Source organism: Paramisgurnus dabryanus, chromosome 12 (assembly GCF_030506205.2).
Source record: "Paramisgurnus dabryanus chromosome 12, PD_genome_1.1, whole genome shotgun sequence".
Lineage (NCBI taxonomy): Eukaryota > Metazoa > Chordata > Actinopteri > Cypriniformes > Cobitidae > Paramisgurnus > Paramisgurnus dabryanus.
The window spans coordinates 30,258,440-30,285,817 of NC_133348.1; the positions used below are offsets into that span (position 1 = coordinate 30,258,440).

A 27,378-nucleotide genomic window follows, 5' to 3' on the forward strand; every position below is an offset into this window, starting at 1 on the left:
ATATTTGGCATGACATTTCAAAATGTCTCACTTTCAACATTTGATATGTTATTTATATTCTATTGTGAATAAAATATAAGTTTATGAGATTTGTAAATTATTCCATTCCTGTTTTACTCACAATTTCTACAGTGTCCCAACTGTTTCTGATTTGAGGTTGTATATATATCTATATATATGGCTGAACCCCCTGAATATTAACTTTCGTTCTGGACTCCATTTCCCATAATCCCGCATGCCTGGACTGATTGGTCTGCCACCTGAAACACATTGGACAGCCTATATAAACTCTCTGGAAACATTCAGTCAGTGCAAAGTCTTGATTTGTACTGGCTGTCATTGCTGACCCTTTTGCCTGTTTCATGACTACGAGATTTGCCTGCCCTACATTGCTGTGTTTGCTGTTGTTTAACCTTGCCTGTTGGAATATGAGTGTGTTTAATAAAAACCTGCAGATGGATCCTCAGTGTCAAAGTGCTTTGTTACACAAGCAGTATACAATAAGTAACCTACTAGTTTACTAAGAGTACACTAACAGAACACTTGCATGTACACTTTCAGTATATGACTAGTAAACTACTAGTTAACTAAAAGTATATAAAAAAACACTTGGAAGTATACCTGCAGCACAAAATTAGTAACCTACTAGTTTACTAAGAGTAATCTAACAGAACATTTGCATGTACACTTGAAGTATAAGTCTAGAAAACTACTAGTATACTTATGAGTTCACTTGCAGTACAAATGAAGAACTAATTGTGCACTAGTTGTACACTTAAAGTTGACTACTCTTACACTTATAGTACACTTAGAAGTATACTTTTATATACTAAAAGTGGGCCAATTTAGTCCCAAGCGGTATTCAACCAGTACACTTACAAGTTTACTACTAGAACATAAATGTTACTACATAAAGTATACTTAAAACTATACTCCAACATTACTTAAGTATACTTAATATAATGAACTTGAAGTATACTTCTTTTTCGTAAGGGAAGGTACATTTTGTCATGCTATTTGGAGAAATCCATTTAAAATCACTGCTGGTAAAAGTTGATGTAAGCTATGATTTGCGATGCTAGCCCTGGCACAAGTCACGAACCGCACAGATACTGTAAACATGCCAACAGAAACTTGTAAACAGAGCGAAGAGAAGAATTGAGCTCCTGCACGCTCTCTCTCTGTCTCGTGCACGCGTTTAACAGGCGTTCCCTCTCGGGAGCATTTTTTAAAAAATATCGAGGGGCGGTTCTTTTAAATAATTCGGGAAAATCTTCCGCTATACCTTTAAAAAAAATCCAGATAATTTACTCACCATCATGTCTTTCTTTGTTCAGTCGAGAAGAAATTATGTTTTTTGAGGAAAACATTCCTGGATTTTTTTCATTTTAATGGACTTTAATGGACCCCAACACTTTATAGTTTTAATGCAGTTTAAAATTGCAAAAGGGTCTTATCTAGAGAAACGATTGTCATTTTTGGCAAGAAAAATATGCACTTTTAAACCACAACTTTTCGTCTATCTCCGGTCCTGTGATGCGCCAGCGCGACCTCACATAATTTCGTAATGTTGTGGAAAAGTCACGATACATAAACGCACATTTGTGGAACATTTTAAACAATAAACGGACACAAAGACATTTAATAAGTATCATACGACATACAACAACGTCGGAACGGTCCTCTTTCTCCACACTTGTAAACACTGGGCGTAGTTTCGATACGTCATCCGTATGCCTCGTTTGGGATCATTTAGAGTCCTTTAAAACTGTAATTTTAAACTGCATTAAAACGGTAAAGTGTTGGGGTCCATTAAAGTCCATTAAAATGAGAAAAATCCTGGAATGTTTTCCTCAAAAAACATAATTTCTCCTTGACTGAACAAAGAAAGACATCAACATTTTGGATGACATGGTGGTGAGTAAATTATCTGAATGTTTTTTTAAGAAAATGGACTAATCCTTTAAATATGTCGTTTTATGTATTGGTTTCAAATTTTTTTAGGTTTTTTTACAATTGTCTCTTGGGTTAATAACTTGGAGTGGTAAGTTAGTTTGAGGACAGAAGAACTTTTAAAATGTAACACCTTGCAAGCACAGCAGTATTTCCATCATGTTGTTTTGTGGTGTATTGCTTTAACCTTAATGTGTGAGGCATTGATGTATCCCGTGTTGTTCTCTTTGTTTGGCACAAGTTCCACCCGGTTCTCTTCATACGGGAGAACATCTCGGAAGCGGTTTCGCTCAGTGTTGTCCGGCAGCATTGCCGTGGTGAAGACGGATGTTGATCTTTTCTTGGAAACCTGTTCGTATTCAGTAAAGAGTCTTTCTTCTTCCAACTTTAGCTCCAGCATCTGACACTAAAGGAGACCAGATGTAAGCAGAGGTTTGGATTACATATCACCAATGTAGAAACACACTGGACCGATATCATTCATGTCTTCTCACCCATTCGTCTGTGTTGTTGTGTTGGGCCGCGTGTTTGGTCATGTGATCAGCGGTCATGTGTGTGACATACAAGCCGTTGAGAGCGGCCATCATCAGCGGTCTCTTCTCCACTGACATCTTTTGTTTCTCCAGTGACTACATGAGAAAGAACAAATCGTTAACATAACCATATACCCTCATAACCCCGGGTTATATTCCTTCTAAGCCCCACTTTTAACCCTGCCCTTACGAAAAAGAAGTATACTTCAAGTTCATTTTATTAAGTATACTTAAGTAATGTTGGAGTATAGTTTTAAGTATACTTTATGTAGTAAGTGTACTAACATTTATGTTCTAGTAGTATACTTGTAAGTGTACTGCTTGAATACCGCTTGGGACTAAATTGGCCCACTTTTAGTATATAGAAGTATACTTCTAAGTGTACTATAAGTGTAAGAGTAGTCAACTTTAAGTGTACAACTAGTGCACAATTAGTTTTTCATTTGTACTGCAAGTGAACTCATGAGTATACTAGTAGTTTTCTAGACTTATACTTCAAGTGTGCATGCAAATGTTCTGTTAGTGTACTCTTAGTAAACTAGTAGGTTACTTATTGTGTGCTGCAGGTATACTTCCAAGTGTTCTTTTAATATACTTTCAGTTAACTAGTAGTTTACTAGTCATATACTGAAAGTGTACATGCAAGTGTTCTGTTAGTGTACTCTTAGTAAACTAGTAGGTTACTTATTGTATACTGCTTGTGTAACAAAGCACTTTGACACTGAGGATCCATCTGCAGGTTTTTATTAAACACACTCATATTCCAACAGGCAAGGTTAAACAACAGCAAACACAGCAATGTAAGGCAGGCAAATCTCGTAGTCATGAAACAGGCAAAAGGGTCAGGGCAGGCAACAAACATACAGTACTCATAAACTAGATCAAGATTAATAAATACAGATAGATTAGCAGGCAGGCAAACCGCTCAGACTGAATGTTTCCAGAGAGTTTATTAGAGATGCAGCGATACCGATACTGGTATCGGGTATCGGCCTCGATACCACATTTTCTAAAGTACTCGTACTCGTTAAAAGTCCCCCGATACCAGGGATCGATACCACGGTCTGAGAAATGTCTCTGTTTGAGCGGCGTGTAAGGGGTTAATGCCTCTTGTGTTGTCCAAAGAGGCTGAGTTTACAACAAAGTGGAAAACTAGTCCCTTGTTTTTTTGTTAAATTATATGACTAAAGCTGTTACCTGTAAATTTAAATCATGTTTTTTATTAAGTACTCGGTATCGGTATCGGCAAGTACTGAAATGCAAGTACTCGTACTCGTATTCCAAAAAAGTGGTATCGGCGCATCCCTAGAGTTTATATAGGCTGTCCAATGAGTTTCAGGTGGCAGACTAATCAGTCCAGGCATGCGGGATTATGGGAAATGGAGTCCAGAACGAAAGTTAATATTCAGGGGGTTCAGCCATATATATATATACAACCTCAAATCAGAAAAAGTTGGGACACTGTAGAAATTGTGAGTAAAAAAGGAATGGAATAATTTACAAATCTCATAAACTTATATTTTATTCACAATAGAATATAGATAACATATCAAATGTTGAAAGTGAGACATTTTGAAATGTCATGCCAAATATTGGCTCATTTTGGATTTCATGAGAGCTACACATTCCCAAAAAGTTGGGACAGGTAGCAATAAGAGTATAAAAGTTAAATGTACATATAAGGAACAACTAAAGGACCAATTTGCAACTTAATTGGCAACATGATTGGGTATAAAAAGTGCGCTTGTGTCTCTCAGAAGTCAAGATGGGCAGAGATAGTCTATATTCTATTGTGAATAAAATATAAGTTTATGAGATTTGTAAATTATTCCATTCCTTTTTTACTCACAATTTCTACAGTGTCCAACTGTAGTGTCCCATTATATATATATATATATATATATATATATATATATATATATATATATATATATATATATATATATATATATATATATATATATATATATATATATATATATATATATATATATATATATATATATATATATATATATAATTTTTGTATTTATAATTTTTGTTTGATTAGCTCACTGATACCATACGAAAGATTTAGCTTCAAACTGAAAGTACAATTAAAAGGTACAAGTAAAAAAATTAATACACCGGAACATTGTATTGTACTTTAAGTGCAATATATTTATATTTATAGTATGATGTTTAGTTCACTTAAAGTAAAGTTGAGTAGTAAACTACTAGTTAACTAAAAGTATAGTAAAAGAAAACTTGCAAGTATACCTGCAGCACACAATTAGTAACTTACTAGTTTACTAAAAGTACACCAACAGAACACTTGCATGTACACTTTCAGTATGAGTACACTAGTTAACTAAAAGTATAGTAAAAGAATACTTGCAAGTATACCTGCAGCACAAAATTAATAACTTACTACTTTACTAACACTAAAGAGTCTCCATAAAGATAATATACATTTGTACACTACATATACTTTCAAAATTTACTTAAAATATACTGTTTCTAAAGGATGCTAAATGATGTATTTTATAAATATGCTGTCAGTGTCAGTGCATTATTATAATGATAACTTTAACAGATAACGTATACCTAAAATAAACTTTGAAAATAAGTTCAAATTAGTATACTTTCAAAAATTGCACAGAACTTTAACTCCAAGTATATTTTTTTAAAGTATACTTTTAGAAAATATACTAAATTATAATTATTTTGAAATATGTTAAAAGTTTAATTGTAAGCAAATATGTTGTAAGCATACTTTCAATATATTCAAATATGGTACATTTCTATCAAAGTATATTTGTAATGTACTATTGCAAAGTTAAATATACTTGAAATACAATAAAGTATATGTATTTTTCACCAGGGCTATTCATATGGCTTTTTGCAGCTTTCTTGATGTAGCTTTCGTTGTTGCATTTTTACTTTATACTTTTAAGTATATGTCAGTAAACAAGTATAGGCCAAATATACTTAGACATTTCGGTCAGTATAGGTCAAGTATACTTTAGTACAATTTAAGTATATTTCTGAGAAGTACCTAAAGTACATTTTAGAGAAGTACATAAAAAGTAAACTAAAAGTATACTTTCTTATTTTAAGTTTAAAAGAAGAATACTTATAGCACACTTCAATAAACTTCTTTTTCGTAAGGGTGGGTTAAGGAGCGTTTCACACTTGTAATTTAGAAGCGGGTTATACCTGAAATTAACCCAGGGTTATAAAACCGTGCTGCGAAGCAGGTTGACCCCTGCATTTGTGGGGTTAACCCCACATTGCTGTGCCAAATGCATGCAGTAAAAATGACATCATTGGCTTAACTTAGCACCCTCTTCTATACGTTATATTATTAATATGCTCGCTTATAATGTTGATTTATAGCTGCAGCATAGCTAAGTCTTGCATAAAATAGATGCAAGCACTTTCAATGACCTGTATCTATTGTACAGGTATGTATACTTTCAAAAACATCCCAGGGCCTTGAATTATTTCCCCCAGATTCACAAACTTTCAAGGATTTTAAGGACCTGTGGGAACCCTGATACAAGCATGCCTATAGACTGAATTAACACATTCACATGACGTCACCATTATCACAGATTCATGTTTATGTAGTTTACAACAAGTGTTGTTATCAAAAACGTGCATTTTGAAACCCGTCTTCAAAAGTTTGCATTTTCAGGACACCCAAAACGGCATTTTGCCGAACCGCATAACCTTCCTGTAGGGCTGGGGTAAACGACTATTTATGAAACGATTAATTGGGCGATTATTTTTCGACTAATTTAAAGACTTAAAGATTTAATTGGACTATTAATCTAAGGATTACTTTCTTTTGCTTGATTAATAAAAACCATAATGTATCTCAAATAAATGCCAAAAACATTCTTAATTATATACTTTAAACGTTGTATCAGTGATTTCAGGCAAGTGTTATGTTCTAAACCTGTATAAGTTTATTTTATTTTTGATAAACTCAAAATAAGATATTTGGATAAATGATGGTAAGCACACAATTAATGCTATATCCATTAAATTCCATCATGTTGTTTTTATTCCTACTATGGAAGTCAATGGTTACAATCATCTGTGTGCTTACCATCTTTTATCAAAATATCTTATTTTGTGTACATCAGAAAAAAGAAATTCGTACATTTTTCAGAATTTTAATTTTGTGTGAACTATCCCTGTAATGAAGCAAAAGATCAAGAAAATTTAAACTCCATGATAAACCTTAAACTTATTTCAAATAGCAGAGCTCAACACAAAGGATGTTTGGCAATTTTTTTTTAAAGTAAATATGGATTAATCTTAATTTACGAAGATACAAACGTTTTCTTTTTTTATATTTAATTAACTTTAATGACAGAGACAGATTATGCTTATTATAAGACCGAATGCAATAAAACGTTTATTCGTTTAAGATTTACAGTAACCACATGTTTACAATGAAAATCACAAAGACAACTATCTTGACATATGAGCATTTTTCCGTTTAAGCAAAAAAGACGCAAACATGAAGTCGTTTGGCTTTGCACGTGCGCGTCGCGCTTTCAAGATCAATGTGCAATCCAGTCCAGTTAACAATCATACAGAAGCCTATAAAGATCACGTCAAGAATTAAAGCACGGTGCTGGGTTTTGTTGTAAAAAGAAATGCCAATCGTAGACTTTATTCAGTCCACAAGAAAATTACTATACACACTTCCAGCCTATATACGCTGAAATCATGTAGTATTAGCAATGTACGACTTCACTTACATCATTTTAAAGACATTCCAATCACCGACATAGTGTGACTGTTGTGAGGTTTGACACTGGCTTTTTCTACCTAACAACAGCCACCCCCTGTCGGTGATTGGTTGGAAAACTTTATTTTGGTTTTGAGTGGTTGGTGAAACCAATTGTTTTTGTGTGCAGATCTCAGAGCCCAGGCTGCCTACAGAGACGGGGTTTTTTGACATGGGACGGGCCACTAGCGGATGAGGATATTAGACGAATGTGGTCATTCATTTTTTGGGCCTTAAATTAAATGTTTAATGTTTTGGTCTCACACGTGCGTGTGGCGAGCTGTGCTGAAGCGTCGCTACAGGCCTACTTTCCTGTTTACGGTTGAAAATTTTATAAACAGCCCCTAAAATGCGCTTGGACTGGTTGATCCTGGTGTTTGTTTGAGTTGAACAAATTGATTTTACGGTAAATTTAATAAGCTAAAGCTTGCAGTTGCTATAAATAACTAAATGAGTAACTTCTTGCAGCGGGTGGATGTGTCTTACCCTCTGAGCGATTTCTCTCTCCACAATGCTGTCCTCAATGGAGAACATCTCAGAGACGGGTCGTTCTTTCACCGGCTCTTTCCTCACTCGCTCCTTCACACTGGTTAAGTCAGGTTCAGACACAGATATGGTAGCGCTGAGACCCGCCTGATCCACAACACCTCCGCTCTGAACATCAGCAGTCCCATGACCACCATCCTGAAGACATCATTTTATTAAAAACTTACTTCTATAAAAAAGTAAAAAATCTATATGGTGATGAGTTAACATCTTAAAACACCGAAGTGTCCCGCACCGTGAATACTGTACATACAGCTGAAAATTAATATAATGTTAAACATAAATGTCAAATTGCATTTTGGCTGTACCTGGTTGAGGTGTCTCAGTCCAGTACTGCTGCCGGTCTGACGGGATCCTGGATACTCCGGTGGGGGTTTGTTGGGAATGTTGGCCAGAGCTGCCTGATATTGCGCACTAATATCCTCATTCAGACCTGGAATCTGAACATCCAGATCCAAAGCATCCTCCTCCTCACTCTCACTGCTGTGGATAAACATGGTGGCATTGGAGAGGGTTTTCTCATGCTGGTACACGGACTGACCCGACGGGGGTGACTTTTTCTGCACGGGAACCTCTTTGGCCTTTGCAGGAGGATGTGCGGCTTGCTGATGAGTAGGCCGGACTTGCTCTCGCACCGTGTTTCTGCGGGGGAGAGGGGCGTGTCCACCTTTCATGAGGCTCTCTGTGAACCGGTGACCGCCAACCACTTCAACACTGTGACGCTTTCTGACTGCGGCACAGTGCTTGGCCATCATGAGCGGTTCGCTGACCTCTTGCAGTGACTGGTGCATTACTGTCGAACTGTCCGGCTGGAATGTTTTAACAGATAGTGGGACTTTTCTGGGGACGAGTTCGGGACTGGAGTTACCAGCGCAGCGCTGCCTGTGACCGGCCAGGTCCGGGGTACTGGTTGCCGGACGGAACGCTGGATAGGGAGGAGGTGGCCGCGAAAGATAATTCCTTAGCATATTCGTGGCTGTCGTGATGTAATTAGACTCTTCCGTTCTTCCGTTCACGGCTTGCTGCTTAGTGTTTGCAAGTTCAGGGGTGCTGACTGTGTGCGAGATAGCATTTCCTCCACCTACCGACGGATGACCAGGACAGGGTACGGAGTGGGAGGGCAGAGGTCCCGTGTGTTGTCTGAATGGAGGGTGAGAAGGTACTCCCGTCCCGTTCGGCCCAACATACAATCCACGTTTCCTAATCTCCGGCTGACTGTAGACTAAAACCTGTGGCTGCTGGTACACGTGCGTGTTGGTAATGTTCAGGCTGCGCAGCGATTGGCTGTGACATGTGCCGCTGGGTGAGGCCGCAAAGACGCGCCGCTTTTGACGCATAACGGCATCGTATTCGGGGGTGGGCCGGTAGGAGGGAGCGATGATGGCGGAGTGACGGTGGCTGGGGATGTAGTCGGGACGCATCAGTTCGCTGCCAGGAATGCAGAGACTGGATGACATGGGAGAGGAATGAAGAAACGTCTGGGAGCGACTAAGCGAGCTAATGCTTGAAGTGCTGCACATGCTGCCATTGTGAACGGAGCCATTTGGATAACTGTACTCTACGGGACATCGGTCAAGGCTGCTTTCAGATTTACAGTATGGGTCATCGTGAAATATACTGTCTGTGGAGAGAAAATGACACAGAATTAAACATCTATAAGTTAATCATAGATGTGTTGGTCACTGTGTGATGTGGTTATCCAGATCGATTGAATCTTACCTTGAGAGCCCTGTCTGTCCTGATAGTGGTCTGTATATGAAGACGCCTTTGACTGCAAAATTGAAAAAAAATTAAATAAACGTTAGCATACAAACATCCAAGTAGAGCTGGATTTTGATCTGCGAAGCTAAAGCTGGATTGGTTGACTTCACACAACTTTCACACAGATAAGGTGTTTATGATTCCTTAAGTTAATTTTATTTATATTCAGTTGTTTTCTACTTTCTAATTTGAGTCGTTTAATTATTCGTTCATTATTATGCTGCAATAATGTAAAATATGTGAAAAATAGCACGAACATTTGTTTTAGTACACTTTGAAAACAAAATCAAGACCAGATAAAGTATGTTTGAAATTGCTAAAAGTATTTGATACAGTCAAAGCATTTTCCGAATGTGAGATCTACTTCATTCTGTTGTATGTCAAATCTCAACATAGACTACAGTAAGAGCAACAGTGCATAAAAAAAACACACATATGCCTTCTGGTTTACAGGGATTTTCCACTTGAGTTATTCTCATTTTTTGTCCCCTAATTCCACCCCTAAACCTCACAGACATTTTGATGCAAATCCCACAAACCTTTGACATTTTTAAACAAAAAAAATAAATAACACAATATTTAGCTTGCTTGTATACCACGGGGTTTATAAGGACATATAAAGTGTTTCCATGTTTATGTTGTACTACCCGCAATGATTTTCCAAATTTTTTTATAAACCAAACATATATTCAAACCCTCCCACACGTACACGCAACAACCCTGAATCTACACCATGGTTATGTTTATTTTCTTCCAGTTTGCTTTGGAGGCATTTTATTGTTTGTTTGTCATGAGGTGATATTGAGACTCATACCGATCTGTTCCAGGTGTGTCTTCTGGGTGGCACAGGAGATCGTGCAGGCCTGCGGGAAACACCAAATATTTCACAGTTTAATGCAATGGAGTCTCGTAGCCCACAGGGGGCAGCACAAACATCAGTGTGTACTATCATCTTCATTTGATCCCGTAAAAACACAGTGACTTCAGAAAAAGTTTCCTATTGCCTTTTATTCCCTCTGTTTTTACCGACAAGACACAGAATATGAATTATGCTTTTTCTGTTTAGGGAAATCAATAAAGCAAAACCTTCAGATCAGTTTTTTATATATATTTTTCATTGTGTTATGGTTGCCCAAAATTCCTGACTGCCCCCAGTCCAGCAAGCCTAGTACCGGGCCTGTAGTACGACATCCACCCTGAACGTGAATGCCGAAATAGCATAATATGCTTGTTTATTCTGAGAACAGCCTTACAATGGATCACATTCGAACGTTTTAAATTCAGGTTTGATCTTATTGGAGAGATTACATGGAGAACAATATAAAGAATAGTATCTACTTCACTCAACAGATTTATTGACAGTGACTGTAAAGAGAAATAAGCAAAAAGTTGTTTTGATTGAGACTCACGTTGTAAAAATCTTGTTCTGTTTGTAGAACTTGTGTCTGGCAGTAAAAAGGCGCGCAATGTACTTGGCCATTTCCATATCGTCCTAAAGTGCGAAGCACCCAGACAAAATCATAATTATAATAAAACTGAAGCAAAACAGTAATAAAACGGCTAAACAGAATAATCAGAAGACAGATAAACATCTACAATTCATTTTTGTAAAAGATAATCAGTGTCAGTTGTAAATTTCCTACATGAAAAATAACGTAGTATACTTAAGTATTAACAACAGTACACTGTAGTAAAATGTCAAGATATTACAGTGCTTTTGAAATGTACCATATTAATTATGCAAGTATATTACATTATTTACAACAGTTTATCAGTTTACTTAGTAAATAATACAGATTACTGTAATATACAGTAGTAATCACTATATTATAATTTACCACTGTAAATACTAAAGTGTACTACAGTATTTTTCAAGTGGGTTTGTTTAAAGGTTATACATTTGGTAATGCCCTTTAGAAGCTGCAAAATATGCTTGCAATAAAATAAAATAATAACAGAATTACCACAATGGGAATTATAAATATAAACACAAAAGGTACCATAATGATAATGCTGTTGTTGGTTTTTTTACATTGCAGTGGTGACGATTTATATGGAAATGTCACTTTGCAAAAGATTAAAAATTGTTAAAGGATTAGTCAATTTTCTTAAAAAAATCCAGATAATTTACTCACGACCATGTCATCCAAAATGTTGATGTCTTTCTTTGTTCAGTGGTGAAGAAATTATGTTTTTTGAGGAAAACATTGCAGGATTTTTCTCATTTTAATGGACTTTAATAGAGCCCAACATTTAATACTTAACTCAACACTTAACAGTTTTTTTCAACGGAGTTTCAAAAGACTATAAACGATCCCAAACGAGGCATAAGGGTCTTATCTAGCGAAACGATTGTCATTTTTGACAAGAAAAATAAAAAATATGCATTTTTAAACCACAACTTCTCTTCTTCCTGACGCGCCAGCACGACCTCACGTAATTGCGTAGTGACATAGAAAGGTCAAGTGTTACATATATGAAACGCACATTTGTGGACCATTAAACAATAAACTGACACAAAGACATTAATTAATATCATTCGACATACAACAACGTCGGAACGGTCCTCTTTCTCCACACGTTTAAACACTTGGGTGTAGTTTCGATACGTCATCCGTGACCTATTGACGTGATGACGTATTGTGTGAGGTCGCTCTGGCGCATCACAGGACCGGATATAGACGAGAAGTTGAGGTTTAAAGTGCATATTTTTTTATTTTTTCGCGTCAAAAATGACAAAAAAGAAACTGTTAAGTGTTACGTGTATCAGGATCCTGCCAGGACCTTGCCCTGTTTTAGTATTTAGTCCAGCATGGCAGGGTTCTGACAGTACAATGTTTTGTGTGGGGAATGCGTGGTCTGTTCTCATTAAACTAGACCACGTATTTCCTGTGTCTCGTCACTTTTTACCCGCTCCCTTACCTGTGATCATTGTCACCTGTTCCCCTCATTATTCTGTCCCTACTTAAAGTCCTTGTGCTCTTTGTTCTGTCTTTTATCGTACTGCTTTGTTCCTGTCCTGTTTTAGTCGCTAAGTAGTCAAGTTTATAGTTGAGTGTTAATCTAGTTTTGTCTTGTTCCTTGTCTGTGTTAAATACAGTTTAGTCTAGTCCTGCCAGTGTTTTTGCAAATCTTGTTTCTGTTGGTTTTTGCCCCATCGTGGGTTTTTGTTTTCTCCTGTTTATAAAATAAAATTCAGTTTTCCGACGACATCTGTGTTTGGGTTCGTTTCCAGCCACACCCCTGACAACGTGTTGGTGTCCATTAAAATTAGAAAAATCCTGGAATGTTTTCCTCAAAAAAAACAATTTCCTCTTGACTGCACAAAGAAAGACATCAATATTTTGGATGACATGGTTGTGAGTAAATTATCTGGATTTTTTTAAAGAAAATTGACTAATCCTTTAACAATGGATTTAACAAAAACTGTTAAATAAGTCAATCTTGAATTCTATTGTTTCTATTAAGTAAAGAAAGTTGTCAAGAGTGTGCGTATTTGCACATTTAATAAAATAACTCAAATAGCAAAAACATCCTCCTATGCAACATTTGATTGTGAAAATTTTCACAAATGCGACAATTCAAGTAAGACAGGCATAACAAATGATGTGCTAATCTTTTGTGTTTGTGTTTCATGAATAAAGCCTGTTGTGTTACTCTGTAGATGCAGTACTGACCACATGAAACATGATGGTGTCATCTCTGCTGGTTATCTCCACAGTGATGGCTGATTTGTTGTGTCCAATAGTGCCGATATCTTTCCATCTAGATCAAGAAAATCAGCGTTAATCTAACGTTAATTATGCTAAACCTAACAGTGTCTTTGTAATTATGACATTAACGGATGTCTAGCACTGACGATAGTATTAGGAAATCTGTTTAGCAGGTAAATGATGTGATGCCTTACCGGTGGAGCATGATAGATCTGCCGTTTATGTGTTTGACAAACACACCGATGAAGGACATGCCTATGATGATGTCATTGGTGTAGTTATCCTAAAAACACAACACACAGAAACGCAATTATGAGTTTAATCAGAGAAATTCATGAAGGATCACGTTCATTGGATTCAGGGAAAACTCCAAAGGCCTGAATCTGGGCTTCTAACACAACAAGGGTTTAGATGTTTATATAAACTAACAAAAATGTCTGGGTTGTTTTTAACATTTAAAAAAGACTGAAATCACATGAATCAACTGAAATTGTGAAAATTTTTAATTTAATTAGGGATGCACCGATAGGATTTTTTTGGGCCGATACCGATTTAAACAGACAACTTCTGGCCGATACCGATGCCGATATTAAACACTTGTGTACAATACTATACAGTTGGTCTATTAGCTAGTTTATTTCTGCATCAAATTATTTTTACTGAACATGGATTGGATCTAATTAACATTCAACTGACCAACATAATAAGAGAGGCACAAATTAAGCTAAAACAAATATAATAAGACAGCATGACAACCTTCAAAGGTGGTTTTTGCTATTCAGCATTTATTTTATTAACAACATTAACTCGTTTTTTACATATAATGGATTTCTTTATGCAGTTAATGAATAAACAATCGGTATTGGCCTTTCTGGTGCTACTGCCGATATGCCGATGGTTTCAAATTCATCAAAAATCGTCCGATAAATATTGGCGGCCGATACATCTGTGCATCACTAAATTTAATTGTTTACAATAACATAAAAAAGTTAAAGTATTTCTGGTAGAGATGTGATCCCTTTCTCATTGTTCTCTAAAACAATGTGTGTAATAACAGCAGTAAATATGTTATTTTTCATATTTTTATATTCAATCAATTTAGTAGAACTCACTGATTCAGTCTTTTGGGTCTGACTCGAAATGACTCGGATGCTCAGAGCTTGTGTGTAAAAATCAATTTTCCCACAATAAAATGGTTAAAGTTAGCTTGAAAGGAGACTGATCGTATGGTCCTGTCAATCACTATTCCAATTGTAAAAACAGCGTCTGCATTCCTCACAATTCTTCCAGCTTCCCCTGTTTCATATTTATTCTGACACGTTTAGTTATAGTAATTCTCACAAAGTGCATGTGTGCGTGCGTAAGAGACGCTTTACTCATGCTAACCAACAGATCAACCAAGTCCTGACAGAACTTAATAAATTGAATACTGATTTAGGTAAGTGAACTATTTAAAAACAGCATGAATGAGTTTGTAAAGTGAGAGCTTATTGATTTCCAGATAATGCTAGGTTTATGTCTATTACACTTAGACATATATCACTTATTGTGCATCAAAATTAGACAAAAATTATTTCATATGACACCACATTGTAGACAGATATTTAATCAGAAAATAATGAAAATCCAGCTAAAGTCCTTATTTTGTGTGTTATTGTTTTCAACATATAATTATCCTACATAATGTAATAAACAATCTGTGAATATAACCTTGATATCTTTAATATTGACTGAGTAAGATCATGTCAATGATTAAAATCAATGTGAAATCAAACTTAAATAATTATTCGATTATGAAACTTTAGCATATTTATATTAATTAAACATATTTATATTGTACAGTATCTTTCTTTCTGTTACAGGTGGGTATAAATATGCTGGATTTTTGTTACTGAACTGAATCCAAAAAACCCTGGAGCTGAGTGATTAACTGATGCACTTTCTGGCTTGGGCCGCACACAATAACCATGCTGATATTCAGGTTTAACCATGAATAACCAAGGTTGTATTACAATAACAACAAACAACACATTTACTATTGGCTCACAGTAGGCAGACTTTAACCATTATAGTTTGCGGTATAACGATGGCAATTTAAATAGCAATCAATTTGTCACACACAAAAAAAAAACATTCTTCTGCTTTACTATACACTCTCAGAAAAACAGTAAAAGAGGATACAAAAGGGAGGCACCTTTTAAAAAGTACACTTTTGTACCTAAAAGGTGCATATTGGTTCCTCAAAGTGACCAAAATGGTACATATTAGGACCCTTATTTCTAAAAATGAATACCATAGTAGTTTCTCATGAAGGAGCAGATCCTTAATGCAACAACTGCACATTTCCACATTTGCTTATGTTTTATTATAAGTGCTATACAAGTAAAATTGCTTTCATTCACACAAGAATATCCACACTTACTTTAGCAGAAAAGCTTTCCTGACCAAAGCCGTCCAACTTCTCCACCTCCTTAATGTACAGATGTGCCGCCTCTGCTCTGGTCATGTGACTAAAACACAACCAGATCGACATACAAACTGATGAGCATATAAACATACAACCAGATTAACCCACAACCATATTAACATACAAACAGATCTTTAAATGTGTTATGAATAGAGACCAGTGACTCTTGTGTTCCTCTGCTACAGTCGGTGTCCATTCCTCCAACATCTTATCAACATGAGGCCAGCTCTACAGACAGAGACGGTGATAAAAATACAAAAGAAAACAGGTTGGGATTTAGGCTTTAGGGAAACATTTGTGTAATTCGGGCCCCAAAAACTCTGGGCCAGACTTCAAATCACGTAAACCTCTGAGTGACAACCCTGGTGTCAATAAAACACACATACTTACCACTGGGAAGAGAACGTATTCCCTGAGAAAATCTTGGGACACAAACTGAGTATAATCTCCAAAGTCAGCTAGAAGAGAAATACAAAACCACCAAAACTTTTATGCACTTGGCAGACACTTTTATCTAAAGTGCATTCAAGCAATATATAAATATATTATTTCCTGCGTACAGATTTGTAATAAATCTGGATATATACAAATGTCATTGAAACAGAGATGGCACTCTTCAAGGGTCGTGCTGGCAAAATCATTATAAAGCTGACTACTATTCAAATATTTTTAGTTCATTGGATAAAAGCGACTCTTTTAAATATAACTATGAAGGAATAAAGAAAATTTACAACAAATTACTTATCATAATGAGGTTTATTAAAGTAAGTTCGGGAGGAGCATGGTCATGTGATCCAACCAATCAGCGCAAAGAAGTGCCTCATCTCTGTCCCGTTTTTGCAGAATTTCTCCTCCACCCCATCACCTCACTCTCAGCTACTTTCATCTATCCCAGTTTAAGAGAGGGGAGAGTACTCTGGGTTTGGGCTAAAATTCCAAACTCGGGGCCCGCCCCTTGGACAACACGCCAAATATGCTTTATCTCATTCCTTATTGATTACATGTTAATGCGAACTCATGAAACAGGTATAAAACATTATATAAAGAGAGTTTAGATAACATGTTTTCTTGTAAATTATAATTTATTATCAGGCTTTTATGTTTAGGTTCAGTAGCTTTACTTTAATGCCAATGAATATTTAACAAATTTGACTGTGTTAGGGGCGGATCACATAGAATGCATTTTCGGCAATGGCAGGCGCTTTTTTTGAATGGTTTTCTATGGGCAGTGAGTGTTATGCATGCTGTTTATCTGTGTTGAAGGCTTTTTGCAGAAGCATTCTGAGCGGAAAAGTGCCAGACATCATTGGCGTTTTTCCATTGGCCGAGGAAGTCATTAATTTCCAATGAAAGCCGGCAGTGAGCTCCGGCGAGCACCGGCACGGCGAGTTTTGGATGGTGTGAGCGTCAAGGAGAATTGAAATCAGGTCATCTTTATTTGAATGAGAAATGACATTGTTCAGCATCAACCAATCAGAAGGCGGAAACCAATAGAAGTCCACAAATCTTTTTCTATAGCGTCGTTGGCAGGGCAGTTAGAGCTTTTTTTGAAGCTCTCGGCAGCGGCGATGTGAACGTACAGACAGTAACGCTGCAAAACTCCTTAAGGGCATGCAAGCTTTTTTGTCAAGATTCACATCTTTCCACAAAACATGCAAAATCACTAAAGATGCTAATGATGAAAGTCAAAGTGTAAAAATGAAGAAACTGAACCACACTTTAAATACATGCATAAATAATTAAAAAAAAACATACAAATACTTATAGGCCAACTCGTTCACGCTGTTCTCAAACACAAGTGCATGTTCTCTCTCTCTCAAGCTGTAAAATGACGTTTTCGTTGTAAGAAATTAGTCCTAATCACAATTAGGCATGGACCGGTATAAGATTCTGGCGGTATGATAACCTTTAGCAAAAATACCACGGTTTCACAGTGGTATTGCCACTACAACACTAAAATGTGTTATTTTCAAATGCCAGGTAAAAATAAAGCCTTTAAATTATAATATGCTTTCAAAAAATATATAATATTTTCGTAATGGATATTAAATGTAAACATCAAATCAATCACATGACTTAATGATTTAATGAATTTTGTATAAACAAAGCTCATACCTTGGAGACGGTATCACAGACCATTTTAGTGGTTTTGAAACCTTGAATGTTTAAAACCTCTGTATACCTTGAAACCGGTAACCATGCCTACTCACAACAGCATTTTGAGGACAAACCCCTGTCCAAAGTTAAAAAAAAAACACTTGAGTAATGTCTTATGGTGTTGTAACTAAGTGGAATATTTGACTTTGGTCCCTTAAATTGTTCAAAATAATGCACACCAGCTTCGTATTGTTCCCACATTACCACCTTGGATGTGCATTATTTTCAAATAATTGAAGTTGTCAGTTTTTCCTTTTTTAAATTGACTCATATTTGAAGTTTTTTACATGCACACACACATACCCTGTACTGCCAGACCAGCCAGTCTGATGCCCTGCTGTACAGTGCAGTGTAGACGGCCGCTCAGAACGTTCTTCTTTACTTGCAGGTAATACTGATATCTAAAACACAATATTGATATAAGACAGAATAGATATAGGCAGAGTTAATAACAGTACAATTAACATTTAATTTTTACAGTAAATTTCTGAAGATTCAAAATTATTTACATGATATGTGAAGCTAAGCTACTGAAAAAAGATTAAAAAGTATCCTGTATTATCAAAACCACTTCGTAATGTTATTCATGCCTCCCTACAGTATCTTTAAAACATGTGACAGGAACTCACAGCTTATCACAGCACACAGAGACAGCTGCCATCACACTTTATACATCACAACATACTGTATACACAAAACCATATTGTATGCACCACACAATACTGTATACACCAAAGAAAACTCAAAAATACCTTTCATGGTCAAACAGATTTCAAAGTATAAAGCTGGTCACCCAGTGAGGAGTAACGGGGGGGGGGGGGGGCAAGTATGGAAAAGGACATTAACAATGTATGTACACTACAGTAATATGTGATGTTGTACGATAAAGTATTTACATTTAAAAGTGTTGCGAGGCACAACATTTCAATAAGAAGTACAGAGCAACAGCACAATATGTTAGTAGAAAAAGTTTACAAATTTTAAATTAAGCATAACAGTTACTGAATAGACATCAGATCTTATTTTCATCACAGATACACATAAACATGGTCCAAAAATGACAAAATATGGCCCTTCCCACATGAAGGTTATATGAAGGTTAGTTTTGTGTGAAGGTTTTGTTCTCTGTTCTCCTCCTCATCCCTGAATATCTTTATTTTTCTTGCTTGTTCTTTCTTTCTTTCTTTCTTCATTCTGTTGCTATTTCTTAAACTGGTGTTTACATGAAGGTTATAATCTTTCTTGTCCTGACCTGTCATTACAGTGTAAGCGGGCCACTGTAACCCTTTAATTACTCAAAGATCGGTACAGGGCAGGGCTGCAGGGACTGATCTGAGACCTGTAAAATATCTGATAGTGTTGGTCATTCCAGATTCCTCAGTGGCTCAAATACCCACAGTCATTGTCTTTTTTATGAATGTTAAGCATGCATTGCATGAATCATTTGCAAAGGACATTCTGCGTGCTTCAGTAATGATTTGGTGGACTACATGCTGACACTGACTTGTAGTGACTCTCCAAGCCACCAGGCTGCACCATCCTCAGAGGACACTCTAATCTCCATCTATTGATTTGTTTGGATTTGGTTTACTTATTTTCGGTCTTAAAGGCAGGATAGGCTAGCCTGGGTGCCAGCCGATCTTAGCCCCGCCCACCCTTTTTTTAAAACGGGAAGATCGGTCTGGCGTTTCTCCTATGCGAGTCCCAAAACTGGCCGACGAATCAAATTGTGAGGGCGGGCTTTATACGATGATGGACAGATGATCAACAGTAACGTATCAATCACGTCACCAAAGAGCGCGTGTGTTGAATCTGTTTACAATGAAATGGCTGCCGCTGGAGAATTCAGATGTGTGGATTCTGACATTGAGTCTGTTCTAAAAGATATCAACAGAGCATTGATTTAAAAAGAGGAACAGAGAAACGCGATCAAGGCATTTGTTTATGTTTTCGCCGTCATTCCTACAGGATTCGGCAAAAGTTGGTCGCACTTATGGAGGACAAAGTTAAAGAAGCAACTGAAATGGGTATCACGGCGATGCAACTCGGCGTGCACGACGAGATGGATATAATTAGCGGTCGTTGCCAGCTTCTTTTCGGAAGCCCGGAATCGTGACTGCTGAATAAGTGGAGGGACATGCTAGGCTCTGATATTTTTCAAGCCAACGTAATGGGTAGCTATCGTCGTGGATGAAGTTCACCTAACGTACAAATGGTAAGAGATAGTCTTACTGTATGACTTAGTAAATACTTAATGTTGTGATATAAATGAAATGTTGTAAACATAGTAGGTGTTGATGTACGTTCGCTAACTCAGACTTAGTATAATCACAATGATGTTAGTATCATTGTAGCGAAATGACTAGCAGTTCGGTCAGGCTGCAAATACGTCATTTCAACATACGTCTCACACCCCGTTGCTCTGATTGGTCGTAGGTCTATCCAATTGAGTGGAGAGGCATTTTTCGGTTGAGACATGGAGCGGTATCAGACTCAAATTCTGACTAGAATTGAGTATGACAACGTCAGGCTAAGGATAGGCAGGAATTATCTAAAAAACTTTTTTACAAATTTGTTTAAACTGTCTTTATATACCAATACATAATTAAAATGTAAGTACTCTAAAAAAAAACAGAGTATAAAACTCGAGTGTCTTTAGACCTCTCACGACTGTTTTAAACACAGCTAATTTTTCCATTCGGGAAATTTCTGTTTGACCCCAGGCCTAGCACGTTGTAGGAAAAAAATGAGACGCACCCTTAGACAGTAAATAGTCATCAAACGTCTAAAATTATCTTTATTTATTACACAGCTTTCTGGAATGCTTGATTCTGATTGGTCAATTGAGACATTTGCAGGTTCGTTCTTTTCAAATAATAACCGCTCCAAAATAATAACGCATAGCCGGACTACTTGCACGAGTAAAATCGCTCCGCGCCAATAAAGATCAATAAAGATTACTGTCTGTTTGGCGCCATCTTGTGACAAACACTCGACAACCACGACAAGACACAGAGAGCTTACTGAGACTGAACTTGACAAAATAGAGCATGACAGCTACGAAGCCAACACACAAAAAAATACAGAATGGGCATTAAAACTTCTCAAAGACTGGTTAAAGAGAAAAAAATGGAGACAAGTATGAAGCAGAGGATCTTAATAAGGTATTACGATCATTTTATGCATCTGTGCAAAGTTTCGCGGAAGGATAAAAATGTTAATTTAAAACAAATATGCCAATAAAATGTTTCAAATTCATATTCATGTCCAGTTTTTTTTCTTATGTGGAAAGTAGCCGTGTAATAAGCGGGATAATGTAGAGGCAGCCGGTAGTTATTGGGAAATAAGCCCCTTCAGTGTGATACAAGACCCCTGCTGCCTCTACATTATCCCTTACTTGTACATTTTCTGAGAGGTGTACCGTCCTAAATGCTTAACTAATACACACGATGCATGCCCATCTACTTGCGCAGCTAAGATTTTGGTTTCGCTTTTAAAACATGCAGGAATTAGAAAATAAAGTGCAGGACTTTCTTGATGTTAAAATAGTTATTAAGAGAGATAAAGGTCAGGGCTGCGTTCCCCGAAACCTTCGTAGCTCTACGTCGTTATTAAGTTGTACATTAAGCTGTACCTTTTCGTTAATACGTGTTTCCCAAAACGTTCTTAGTTACGTATCTCTTCAGTAAGTCTGTTTGCAATTTGAAATATTTTTACAAGATATTTTTAATAAATGTAACTTGAACTATTTCTGAAATGTTTCTTTAATAAAGAACACCGCTATCTCATAACGCAGCGAAACCTATTACATATCGTGAATAATTGATTGTCGAGCAATCAATATCAACCTCATCAGCACCATCGCCATGGACAGCCCCTGGTAATGTCGTACGTAAGAAAGTATACCTTAGGAAACCTGCTAAGGTACAGTTCGGGAAACACTCCTACAAAAGGTATACCTGTAGTTAAGGTTTAACTTAAGAGTCTTCGTAGCTCGCTAAGAGACAACGTTATCGGGAAACGCAGCCCCGGGCCTGATTGATGTTTAAAGAGTTATTAAGACATTTAAACGATCTTCATTACTGACACATCTGAAGCATGCACACAGACACGCGATCCTGATATATGAACACATACAGAATAACAGTTTTATATGTTTTGATAATTAAGGACTTTGCCGCCGTAACATGGCTGCAGGAGACGCAATGATATTACGCAGGGCCCAAAAATAGTCCCCTGCTATTGAAAGATACTAAGGGGACTATTTTTAGCTGCTACGTAATATCATTGCGCCTCCTGCAGCCTTGTTACGGCAGCAAAGTCCTTGATTATTACGCAAGAATGAGAGTGTGGTTCCTGGCCATATCTGCCTAGAAAATCAAGTTTTAAATAGGAAAAATATCAAAACTCTTTGGTTATTTTGTTAGGCGTGATGCTAATGGTCTAATCAGAATCAATGGATTATGCTAAGCTATGCTAAAAGTGCTAACGCCAGATCCGGAGATTAGCTGAATGGATTCCAAAACAGTAAGAATCAAATGTTTAACTCTAGGGGAGCTGGAAAATTTGCATATTTTCAAAAAAGTGGAGTGTCCCCTTAAATTGACGAGATAACTCCTCAATGGCGTGGAAAGAGTTTAAGACAAATTTATTTGGAGCAGAAAGCATGTATATTATTCACACATTCACATTTTTATGAATGATCATGTTTAACCAGTGAATTACTTTTTCCCGATTACCAAATTCCACCATGCAAAAAAGTATAAGCTCACTTGTCTGTATGTATCTGAATGAGAGATGGAAACATTTCTATCTCTTTATAATGAATGTTGAATATGTTTCTAAAATTCAATATAGCGCCATATCCAGATGTTTACGAATGCACGTTACTGCATTTAAGTAAGAACAAGAAAAGAAAGACGCACCTGGTGGCATCCTGTTGGAGTCGAGACACGCTGGGTACGTAGAACATCACCCCAAAGAAAAGCAGCGGCCCACTGCCGAATTTATCCAGCTGCTTCTTCAGAGCTTTCTCCAACTCAACCCATCTCTGTGACTGAGATTTGGTGTAGAGCCACAGGCCGAAATAATGAGTCTGACAAACACAGACAGAAAATCACTGTTTAACAATACTCTGATATATCCTGCCTATTTAAAGTTATGTCTGACTGGATTAAATAAGCCGTTCAGGTTCCATTCACTGTAACTTTATGGTATTTAAAATGTCAACTTTAGTGTCCACAGAAATAATGTTGAAGGTTTAAAACAAGAATGAGTGAATATGAATTTTGCTTTATTGTGAGTTGATGTCTGCTGCTTCTGTTCTTTGGGAAATGTACTAAAGCTACAGGTAAGCACACGCTGCGTTACCTGTCATCTTTTGACATTTCGAGTCTGCGGCTATACAGCAATGGAAGTCACAGATTTGTAGCGGCACACTTCTGAGACACAACCCTAAACCAAAGCTTTGACATATTTCAAAACCAGCTGGATATCCAGACTGCCGAGAGCACGCTAGTAATTCCTGTTTATCACCTGCTCACTGAGCCTCTGAAATGAACACTTGATTCGAGTTGCCTGCTTTAAAGGTAAACACCACCTGTTGAGACTGGCAAACATCTTTGCATAGACTAAACATCATAATGCATCTAGAACTGTTGTGAAAACTGCACAGTGAATAATGGCGAAAAGTTAATGTTTGAACCAGATTGTAAGAAAAGATCCAGCTATAATAAAATTAGGAATACAACATTGCCTGTTTAAGCAGTATAACGTTATATCTAACACAGATGGATAATTACAATACTTCTGAAAAAACAAACTGAAGTCAGCAAACACCTAAAAACCATACGACATTAAAACCACAGACATCAACAGATAAAACATCACAAAGAAATCAATTTGCTTCTAGTATAATTCAGTTTTTCACAGCTCCATTTTTTTAACAAATGTTTTTTAGCAGGGTGCATTTAGTTGTCTGCCCAAGTTGAGTCTTCACATTACATTTCCCAAGTCGAGTATTTACATATAGACCCCTTGCACGTGACGTCACGCTCTACTCGCGCGAATTATCTCTAACTTCTATAAATAGCGCTTTTTGTGAGGACCTACCAAATGCCCTACCTCGACCGTTAACGGCACAACAACTTCCTTAATATAAGAAGCCATGTATTTTAGTGTAATATATATTTAAACTGTTTAAAACTAATCAAAAATCCCGCTCGTCTATTACTAATCAACCTAGTGCGTCAGTGATTTTGCCGTCCAGCATGGCGTCGTCAAGTGGTCTAGGTCACGTGTTTGCAAAGGGTCTATAGACGGTTTCATCGGACGCACATGCGGTGAGGCGATACGCGTCTGGTCCGAACTTTACTTCCGGTTTCAGATTTTTTTATAGTCTGACTAGTTGCTAAACTGAATGAAGCTACAGGATGTCTTCTTTTCAACTTTCCTTTATTTATTAACTTCATGTTAAAGTAATAAGTAGGGATGCACCGATAGGATTTTTTTGGGCCGATACCCATACCGATTTAAGCAGACAACTTCTGGCCGATACCGATATTAAACACTTGTAGCCTATACAATATTATACAGTTTGTCTATTAGCTAGTTTATTTCTGCATCAAATTATTTTTACTGAACATGGATTGTATCTAATTAACATTCAACTGACCAACATAATAAGAGGCACAAATTAAGCTAAAACAAATATACTAAGACAACATGACAACCTTCAAAGGTGGTTTTTGCTATTCAGCATTTATTTTATTAACAACATTAACTAATTTTTTTTACATATATATTTTATTTCTTTAATAAACATAAATAATGCCAGTGCTATTGCTTTAAACAGAGTATAAATATTGCTACTTCAAAAAAGTTGGACTTCTTGTCCCACTAAAGTGCAGTCTGTTTCTTTTATTGTCCAAGACATTTGAGCCAGCTCAACAAAGGTTTTCTGTCGGTGCTTAAGTATAGTGCACACTAGGGCTGGACCAGAATGTGCGAATATTCGTTCCGTTGGTTGACATTAAATTTTCAGTTTTGAGATTCGAATATATATAAATATTTTACAGCGTTAATGCAGAGCTTTTGCCAAGCAGGAAGTGCGCTTCACGCTCCCGCTCTATAGGTGGCGCAGAGAGACCAACATCCATAGCAAACAGCCATCAAACGCCACCAGTAGAAGAGATCGCCTCGAACGGAAAGTAGTGATGGCGAAGTGAAGCTTTCTTGAAGCAGTGAAGCTTTCAACCCAATTGTATCGGAAAAAGGTTCATTACTCGAAGCTTTTCAAATCAGAGCTCAATGAGGACCTCACTAACGGAAAGCGCGCTTCCTGCTTTGGCATTCACGCTAATAGTGTTGTTAATAACGTTCAGTTTCTTGCAAAAACTGATTGATTTCCTTCACAAGACATCAATATGTCACACGGAGTTATGGGGGATTACTTTTGTATTAGATATACATGTTTAAAGTGGCGGATCGGTTGACTTGCATGACGGAGCACTGGGGTTTCTGCAAAATATCTTCTTTATTGTTCTATTGATGAAAAACGTATTGGATGGTGTAAGTGTTAGTAAATAAACTTGATTTTGAAAGTATGCTACCGTTTTATTAAAGTTTGTTGAACTTCATTCATTCGTTCATTTATTTACGTTGTTTTATTTAAATGGCCTATTACGTTATCAGTAATTACTATGCTTCTAATTTCTGATACGGGAGTGTTTGTTTGTTAGAAAAATGTTAGGCTAACGTTACCTTATTAAAAGTATTGCTTGTGTTTTGTTTCACTAATGCTGTTCTCGCAGCACGTGTGACAGGCACGCCGCCACATACGCACACAGATTCCTGCCTTTATTAAAGAGAAAAATATGTTCAGCCCCTCCTTCCGAAGCTTTGAATATTTGATTTGATTTCTACTAGAGCTTTGAAGCTCAAAGAATTGTATTCGGAACAGCCCTAGTGCACACCCAAACATTAAATCATTTCAATTGAACAACAGACATGCAATTCATTGACTTTATGCGGTTAATTAATAAACAATCGGTATCGGCCTTTCTCGTGCTATTGCCGATATGCCGATGGTTTCAAATTCATCAAAAATCGGCCGATAAATATCGGCGGCCGATGCATCGGAGCATCACTAGTTATAAGGTAACGTTAAATAAATTGACATATTTTTAGCCTGTCTCTTACATCTGTGTTTTACATTAATATATATGTATTACACATTTTACGTGACACATTTTTATAGCTTACATTCTTTGGCCAAAATATCTTATGCCAAATAAAAGTCAAGGTACATTAAAGACGTCATAGCAAAATGTGTGATCGTCTTTCTGTCAGTACTGCATGTGATACATTGTTCTGATGAATCCCAACAGTGTTATTGGACTTGTTTTAAAAGGGTGATTGGATAAATCGCAATACTGATGGGCTGTGGACAATTCATATGTGCGCTTATTACTATCATTAGGGTAAAATGTCACTGAAAGAGTGTGCGTCACACCCGCCTACTAGCACAAACAAAAAAACACACACACAAAAAAGAAATCGGCTAGTTTTCATTCGTCTAAAATTTTAGTTATTTTTGGTTAAAGTAAAAATAAGAAAAGGAGAGAAAATGACAATAATAATGACGAGGTTACCTAGAAAAATTGAAAAATTAACTGTAAATATTAATCACGATTAATCGCATACAAAATAAAAGTTTGTTTTTGCATAATATATGTGTGAAATTATTTTGTATATATAAATACACACACATGCATGTATGTATTTAAGAAACATTTTCATATATATATATATGATATATACTCACTGGCCACTTTATTAGGTACACCTTACTACTACAGGGTTGGACCCGCTTTTGCCTTCAGAACTGCCTTAATCCTTCGTGGCACAGATTTAACAAGGTACTGAAAACATTCCTCATAGACTTTGGTCCATATTGACATGATGACATCACGGAGGTGCTGCAGATTTGTTGGCTGCACATCCAGGGCACGAAGCTCCCGTTCCACCACATCCCAAAGATGCTCCATTGGGTTAAGATCTGGTGACTGTGGAGGCCATTTTAGTACAGTGAACTCATTATCATGTTCAAGAAACCAAGATGATTTATTCTGCAACGTTTTTTCAACTTCTACTGTCCAATTTTGGTGAGCCTGTGTGAATTGTAGCTTTAGTTTCCTGTTCTTAGCTGTCAGTAGTGGCACCCGGTGTGGTCTTCTGCTGCTGTAGCCCATCTGCCTCAAGGTTTGACGTGTTGTGTGTTCATAGATGCTCTTCTGCATACCTCGGTTGTAACGAGTGTTTATTTGAGTTACTGTTGCCTTTCTATGAGCTCAAACCAAGCTGGCCATTCTCCTCTGAGATGGTTGTGCGTGAAAATCTAAATCCCAGTAGATCAGCAGTTTCTGAAATACTCAGACCAGCCGTCTGGCACCAACAACTATG

The 27,378-nt window shown here is 36.9% G+C and overlaps 1 protein-coding gene across 1 annotated transcript in view; it reads right to left on the bottom strand.

The window, feature by feature from the left end:
- Positions 1-27,378, bottom strand: part of LOC135750053 (tyrosine-protein phosphatase non-receptor type 14-like) — a 51,000-nt gene that overhangs the window by 7,562 nt on the left and 16,060 nt on the right. Inside the window, exons 3-16 of the mRNA XM_065268831.2 lie at positions 22,842-23,011; positions 18,220-18,317; positions 16,150-16,217; positions 15,917-15,987; positions 15,715-15,802; positions 13,487-13,575; positions 13,257-13,344; positions 10,989-11,071; positions 10,394-10,442; positions 9,538-9,589; positions 8,127-9,439; positions 7,759-7,956; positions 2,448-2,582; positions 2,141-2,359 (exon numbers count right to left, since the gene is read on the bottom strand). Of these exons, the coding sequence (XP_065124903.1) occupies positions 2,141-2,359; positions 2,448-2,582; positions 7,759-7,956; positions 8,127-9,439; positions 9,538-9,589; positions 10,394-10,442; positions 10,989-11,071; positions 13,257-13,344; positions 13,487-13,575; positions 15,715-15,802; positions 15,917-15,987; positions 16,150-16,217; positions 18,220-18,317; positions 22,842-23,011 (2,721 nt within the window). The remainder of the gene's footprint in view (positions 1-2,140; positions 2,360-2,447; positions 2,583-7,758; positions 7,957-8,126; positions 9,440-9,537; positions 9,590-10,393; positions 10,443-10,988; positions 11,072-13,256; positions 13,345-13,486; positions 13,576-15,714; positions 15,803-15,916; positions 15,988-16,149; positions 16,218-18,219; positions 18,318-22,841; positions 23,012-27,378) is intronic.